At 40.4% G+C, this 8,086-nt stretch overlaps 1 protein-coding gene across 5 annotated transcripts in view; it reads right to left on the bottom strand.

Moving 5' to 3' along the window:
* The window catches only part of PICALM (phosphatidylinositol binding clathrin assembly protein), a 69,516-nt gene extending 61,446 nt beyond the window's left edge, over positions 1-8,070 (bottom strand). For all 5 annotated transcript variants that reach the window (XM_010576569.1, XM_010576568.1, XM_010576566.1 and 2 more), the window contains exon 1: positions 7,759-8,070. In XM_010576569.1, the coding sequence (XP_010574871.1) occupies positions 7,759-7,888 (130 nt within the window). In that variant the 5' untranslated portion in view covers positions 7,889-8,070. The remainder of the gene's footprint in view (positions 1-7,758) is intronic.
* Positions 8,071-8,086: the final 16 nt, after the last annotated feature.

Consider the following 8,086-nt stretch of genomic DNA (forward strand, 5'->3'; position numbering starts at 1 on the left):
GGGCGATGAGGGGGGGTGGGGGGGGGGGGGGGGGGGGAAGGGGAAGGGAATAAATCAAATTCAAGTGTGGCCCGATTTCCAATTAATTATCAACCTATTTGTCACCAAAACCAGAGATACCAGCCAAAAAGACCAAGTGCCACTGCAAACAAATGTAGGTTAAATGCTGATGTGATTTCTGAACACATGGGGAGAAGGGGGGAAGTGGGACACAACACTACATAACAAAAATCAAACCCAAAACAAAAAGCACACACCTGAAAAGCAGGAGGCAGGTACAGAAACACTGCCATATCACATTACAGCTCATTATCCATCCCAGAAGAATCCAAACATTGCCAACAGCAAAGCAAGTTACAAGCAGCCCATAAGAACGCCAGAGAACATGAAGACACCTACTTCTATCTTTTGATAGCCAAGAAACCCAATCTTCTGATTTGGCAGATAAAGCAACAAATCACAGAGCTGCTCTGAATGGATTTACTGCCAGATTAAAGGCATAGAAAAATCTAAAAAAAGTAAAATCCCCGATATTTAAAACATGTTCACTTCTGTTTGTAACCTGAGTTTAGTTTAAAACTTTGTATGTTATCCATTCTGGGTCTTTAAATCCACTTTGCTATTGTAACTTTAGAAACTTATGCCACACAGCTGAATACCAGTGAGTTGGTTTTGTATGTTGGTTTTTTTTGAAAAAAACTAATTGAGGAATGATATGAATTTCATTATCACCTTATCCAACAGCATTAAAAAAAAATATCAGCTTTTACAAGCTATTAATGTGGAAAAACTTTTTTTATACACTAAATATTTGACTAGGAAACAGCATTATTAAGGATTCATAATGTGTGCTTTAAATTGTATTAACTATTAAAAATTGACAAAGGTTACAAACAATAGAGATGCTCTTGATGTCACAGTACACAGCTGGCAACTGGATTAGCTGAGCTACATGCTACTGCAAGTACCATATTTAGAGTAAATATGTGAAATACCAGAGCAGTTTTAACCCGTGCAAATTTATCACTTCCTACATAAGCAAAAGAAACACTGCTGCTAGAATGGCACTGCTGCTAGAGCATACAGATGTTGTGACTGAAGGACTGCTTGCTTGGCAGGAAGCAATAAAGAACATTAAGTGAAGATTTCAAAAGTTTCTTTTCAGGAGAAAGGGAGAAAGAAAGGGTTGATGTGGAGAGCTCTTCCTCAGTAAATTAGTGTAGGTCTGAAGGCAATTATACAGGAGAGCTCAGAATGAGTATAAAACCCACCTTTTGTATTTTTTATTTTATAGACCATGTATATGTCACGACATGAATAAAATAAAACCACAGGATTTCCCTTCATGCCAACACTGTTCATTCCAGTAAATTTTCTTATGCTTCATGCTAGGAATTGACACTCCCAAGCTAAATTTTGGTGTAGATCTTGTTATTTTACACCCTCTGTTTTGAGGTAAAACTTACAAAAGCCTAATTGATTCATGTTTAATATTTCAAATGATCCAGATAAGCATTACTTAAATAAAGCTCCTTTAGCAAAATAGCACAGGAGATGTTTAGTCACAATCGGAAAATCCAGCGTATTTGTTAAGTCTTTATGAAACGCTTAACTTCATTAAGTTATTTTCACACAGTTAAATACAGCTTAGTTCCCTAATTTCTCAAATCTCAATACCCGATTTGTCACATATTACTCATAACTTGGATTCACCATCAGTAGACTTGAGAGTACCGCAAGTTAGCACTGAATTTACTAACATTATTTTGAGGTTTAGAAACTACCAGGTAATAGATAAAGCTGCGATGTAAAACTAGGGGTGAAATACGAAGTACAACAGTGTTTCCACCTGCTTTGAGTTTAGAAGGATACATAGTTAATAAAAATTCGTATCCTGCCTGCTCACAATCACATTTCACAATGGAGAAAACTGCTAGAAGAGCAAGAAAATATCAAAACCAACAATTTTGTATCAACACCAGCTTCTTTCCTTTCCACTTGATTGCAGCTTTTTGGCCAGTTATTTCTTGTTTCCTTCTAATCCAGTGGAGACATAATCAGTAATAAAATCTCTCTCCTACCTAAGCCTCTGCAAGATAACATTCAGCTCCAAATTACAAATACTTCTAGCATTTAGACTTCAACCAGCAGGAAATCTAAATGGTTAAACTCACATACTGATGGACAAAAAACCCAGTTGTTTGACACAAACCAAAGTTTTTATTGCTTCAGTAGAAGAGTTTGCTAAGATACCCAGAACTAAGAACACATACTCAAGATTATTGCTTTAGACTTGTATTATTAACTATTTGGAAGTGTTTAATAATTGTCCCACTACAAGACCTCAAGATTTTATAAACAAGTCATTTACAATACTTACCTGATTTCTTCTAACATGCTTGAGGAACAGCTTCTGCACGTTTTACAGAAAATAAGAGGGTGCATACCTGACTGCTAGTAGACCAGTGGGATATTTTTAAAGTAGTAATTGATGTTTGATAATTAATGAGTGAAAAGATTTTAAGGATACTGAGAAACTTAAATTTAAGAAGGCTGTTAAAAAAAATTAAGCTTTCAAATACAAAAGGTATCTCTGCTTCAGAAAATGCGTTGTACTTTCCAGGGAGAGCAAGATGTCCATAACATTTTATAAGTAAACTTTCCCAGTGTTCTACCATCATCAGTAGTTCACAGATCATGGACTTTACATAAGGCAATATACACAAAGCAAAAAAGGGAAGCTTTAAATTTCATGTCGGATAAGTCATACCTTTTGTATTATTATGCAAACTAGTATTACTTTGAGAGCCAGGTCACTAGGAACAGCTTAAAACTTTCACATCTACAGATCACAAACTGATTTTAGGATTAGGAACTGAAGACTGAAATAGATCATTAGGTCACAGGCTGAACTGCAAAAGAATGCCTCTTCCAAGCATCACTTTTTAAAGATATAAGAGGTGGCTGCACCATTAAAAAAAAAAAAATTAAAAAATCATGACTAGAGCTATAGCCCAAAGTTACATGACACCTGAATAACCACAGCTGATGGGAACAATGACAGTACGAAGACACACAGCAAGCTGATTGCAGGTGTCCTACAGCTTCTCCTCCTTAGTTCCTGCCTCTTACTTCATCCGAAGTAGAATACTGCTTCAGGCTAAGTAAAATAAAACAACAGCTGCAGAACTAAATGGCTATTCTTTCTGCAAATGAGCAGCTGTGGTAGAAAATTGGCCCTCTGGCAGTCCAGAGGAGTATGATAGTTCTCGTACTCCACTAAAAGGCACAAACAAATATTCCAAAGGAATTCCAGTTAAAAAGTTAGGAAAAGTTGACTAAGGAAGAAATGATAAAGCAATCATGGAAGAACTCAGAGAGAAAAAAAAATGCTTCAAAAGAAAGTTGTAATAATGCAATTATCTGTATTTGAACAATTACAGTTACACAGAACAGTTCTAAGCAAAAACAACAATGGATTGCCTCCAGAAATGTAAGTCAACTATAAAATGGGAAGCAAAGCCACAAGAAACTTCAGGTAATCCTGCCAAAACCAGAAGGAAAATATGAATTTGGTGAAGTCCTACAATACCATAAAAGGAACATGAATAATCTATTTCAACTGGAGAACACAGTGGTATCCACAGACACCAGGAGTTAACTCACCACACATCACTGAAACAACCCACTTACACTTCAGTACGTAAAGGCAAGCAAGCACTTAAAACACTTTACTACAAATCTCTTCTGAGATACAAGGAACAGCAATGATCCTTGTCCCTCAGTTCTGCAAGATACCCTCTGCAAACTGTATCATTTGGAAATAGCTGTTCCCAGCACAGACATAAAGCAAGTCTTTGGCCGGACTTTTATTTGTACTGGTAGTAGCCTCTAGACAAAACCAAAACAACTGACACTAGGGACATGGGAAATAAGTTCCCAACAAGCTCAATTAAGTTTACTTTCGCTTACATAGCTTCTCACAAACAACTACACAACACAGGGCAGGGTGCTGGTTTAGCATCTTCCTTGAAAAATACAGATTTTTCTTCACAACAAGTAGTCAAGGAAGTTACACTCTGGCATAACTATAGAGAGATTTCCTGTTAAGAATGGATAATTACAGCATTGCAACTTCCTTCCAAGCCATCCATCCACATTCTCCTTTAAAGAGCGCTACTCCATTAGCTACAAGCAGATAGGGTTACTATGCCATATTCATTCAAGAACCCAACTCTAAATGTGTTTCACATCAAAGCTGTTTTAACTACACCCCACAACATGCATATGTACACAAACTTTTTTACGCTACTGATATCACTGCTACAGCAGTTTCACTGCACCGACCTAGTGAACTTCCTACTTGGCATTAACTATGTATCTTCTGTTTTTCCCAATATGAATTATCCATCATACATACATATGCACGCACACACACTCCCCCCACCCTGTGTTAGAATCATGTAAAAAAAAAAAGAGCAAAACCTGGCAACAAGTGTTCCAACACCTTTACATCCAAACAACCTAAAGTACTTGGTCTCAGCATCACTATACAGTACTGAACACAGCAACCAAAAGCTAAACACTAAAGAACAGGTTGTATAAATCTCAGTGTACAAATTAAACCCACAAACCCGTTTTGAGCTATCACTGCTCAGAGAGGTGTGAAAACTAGGACAAAGTCCTAGTGAAACTAGGTTTTCTGTAAAAGAAATTTCACGAACTATGCTTTGAGGGTTTCAAGACTATTAAACCTGCCTGATTACTGTAAAACAAGTAATCCATCATTACAAAAGCAGCACCTAGATTACAAAACAGAGAATCCTTATCCCAGCTGTAAGACTGGACCTCCAAAACAGGAGAAAAAGCATATCCCAAGCGCAAGTATATGACTAAGATGATTGTTGCTACCTATCATAAGCCATGCCCACTTGTAAATTAGAATTGTAATTCTTTCTCCCTCAAACCAAACAAGAAACTAAGCTTTGTAACAAGAGAGAAAGAACATTCTTTGGAGTAGATTATATTTTTATCGTTATGGGCTAAGAATGCCTTTTTACATTCTTTGATTATTAAGGTAACAGTCACAGAGGGAATATACAAACCTAGGAAGGGAAGCACTTCAGTTTTGGAACTCCATAGACAGTCAAGAACAAGATAAATAAGGGTAGGAATAATCATGTGCATGGATACTTATATTGGATTTTCCCCCATTTGTATGAGTTAACATGAGACTGAGCTACTTAAATGTGTTCATGATGGCTCAAGCTTAATAAAGAAAGAATTTCAGAAACAGGACAGTCAGAGATACTGAGATCTGTACAAGCAATACAAATACCACATTAACAAGAATGTATGTCATGGTCACAGAAAATGCTACAAAACTCAGACTTTATTCCAGGACAGTATTTAAAAACTCAGCTTATCAACTCGTCCAGGACACAACCTTTAACAAAGTAAGTTTTAACTGTCATTATCACAACAAAGACTAATTAGAAAAATATTTAAGAAGCATGCCACCTATGAAGACTGGTATATTAATTGTCATTTACAGCGAGATGTCAGTTCACAGGACCTACCTAGTCGTTAAACTGTTTGTTGCAAAAGGAAGAGATGTGCAAATAACTCAGAAGTGGGGCTTGAGTCGCAGCTTGTGCAAAAAGCATTCATTTTTAAACATACAACTATAAATGGTATGAACAAAGAAAATTTTCAAAATATGAAACTGTGTGTCATTTCCTGATGCCAGGAACACAGACTTCTAACAAACATATTACAGGCAGCATACAAAACTTATCTACCCATGATCTATTTTAATCACTAAAAAAAAAAAAAAAAGGCACTAGTAGTAAAACTAATTAAAAAACCAAGTTTGCTTTGCTCTGATAAAAGAATTATCTGAGAAAGAGGCAGGAACTGGGACTTTTGACAGACTAGAGTAGACAAGGGAAATACAGAAATGGTCTCCTCATCCAGCAATTACCAGATAGCTTTCTAAGGAAGTTCAAGCACCCCCCCACAGCAGCATCCTATAGGTCTCCATCAGGATGTCCCCTAGCAACCATGTTCAGAACACCACCCTTGTATACACGCCAGCCTGAACAGCAATTGTCTGGTCACTTTGATGTTCTTTTTCATAAAGCTTATACCATTAAATAATTCAGCTAATAAACGCGCTATTACTGAAACTGTACTTTTAGCACTATTCCAGGATAAACCTGACGAAGTTTTTTTTTTCCAGAAAGCGTCCCTTCTGTTCTGCGAAATCCAGCAACATCACGACTTCAGACATAAGCCATATGACAAGGTGTTTTCTCTACCTGAGACTCAGTTACTTAAAGCCCAAAGATTTCCTCAGCCTTCTGACACCCTGGGCTGACCAAAAATAAGAAAGCCACTCAGTTACTATTCAGTCTTCAGGCAAAAGATGAAATGGATGAGGCAATACCAGAAAGAAACCGAGCAGCTGTTATGGGGCTACCCTAAAAAATTGATAACATCCCTCTTGGGTACTCGCAGAACAAGAATTTATTAAACCTTTAAGTCAGACATGTTTTGGTGGAAAGAAGAAATAAGTACAGTACAATTAATCCTAGTACTATCATCTGGTCTTCTCATTTGGACATAGAGCAACTCAGAAGGCACGAATTCAAGACACATGAAGACCCAACCTTCTCCTCACAGACGTGGGTGGGAGGAAAGGAGAAAGCACACATACAGAAGGCATAGCCACGCAACTCTCTCCAGTGTCTTTCATCACATATTGGGGGAAGTGAAACGGGGTGGGGGTGTGTGGAGAGAAGGGTCTTTAAAAGGCCTAGAATAAATAGATGCAAGATAATCAGGTGTTCAAGCCAAGAACATCCTCAGTCTTGTGACCTTACAGCTTAGTGGGAGACACACTAATAGGAACTTCGGTGCTCATCATTCTCTTCATAATCACCTGGATGGAACCGAGTTGATAGAAAACCTTTTAAGCCTTTCCACCTTGGATCTATTTTTAATAGAAGCTGAAAAAAGGCCAGACTCTGTATGGGATGTTAAGCTCAGGTACTGAAGGTCTGAAGAAGTCCTCTTAGGCCCATCTTCCCAAGCGAAGGAGACATACTAAAAAGGTAAGATTAAGAACAACACCCTTACTGAGAGAGATTAGCCCCTCAAGCACTCATTTCACACATTATTCTACGTGGAAGAGTCACCAGAATGACGGAGAAGCAATTTTTTTTTTTTTCTAGTAGACTATTTGGGAAAGAATTAAGGTAATTGATCAGCTATTCCTTCTCAAAACTCCTGCACCTCCTCTACAGAACGGGGGAGCGCTGCCGTAGCAGAACACAAATGAGATCAATTAGTAAGGAAATTACAGCCTATTCCTCTGCTTGGCCTTCGTGGTCCTCTCTCCCTCCAAAGAAGAGGAATGGGGCAAGTCCTGTCCTTCAGGAGCTCGCACCCTCCAGGGCCCTGCGCATATGGAAGAGCTAATAAGGCCCCTTCCGAGAGCAGATACACCGAACAGCCTCCCCCAAGCCCCCCCGCGCCACCGCCCCCATCCTACCCCCCCCCCCCCCCATGCGAACGTCCTATGCTGAAACACACAGAGCTCCTCCGCCTGACGAGGCTTCGCGTCCCTGCGAGGCCGGTGGGAAAGCAGGCAGCCCCACAGCGGGCACCCCGCTCCACAGGACCCCGGGAGAGGCGGGGAGCCCGGCGGGACGCGCGGGGAGAGCCCTCCGTCCGCCATCCCTCCCCGGTACTCACAGTCCAGGTGCTTTTTCTTGGGCCCCATGACCTCGTGGGTCGTGGCCTTGCAGACGGTTTTCGAGACCGCCGAGCCGGTCACGCTGTGCTGCGCCGCCGTGATGCGGTCGGTGAGGCTTTGGCCGGACATGGCGGGTTGCTGGCGGCGCTGGAACCGAGAGCGGCTCCGCTCCTTCCTCAGGGGCCGGGACGGGAGGACTAGCCGGGGGACGGAGCTGCACGGACTCCTCACCCCGCCGTGCCGCAGGCGGCCCCCGCTCCGCCCTCAGGGACGGACCTGTCACCCGAGCAGGGACCCCTCCTCCTCCTCCTCCTCCTCCTCCTCCCG

This window comes from Haliaeetus leucocephalus, unplaced genomic scaffold (genome assembly GCF_000737465.1).
Source record: "Haliaeetus leucocephalus isolate CR32 unplaced genomic scaffold, Haliaeetus_leucocephalus-4.0 Scaffold536, whole genome shotgun sequence".
NCBI lineage: Eukaryota > Metazoa > Chordata > Aves > Accipitriformes > Accipitridae > Haliaeetus > Haliaeetus leucocephalus.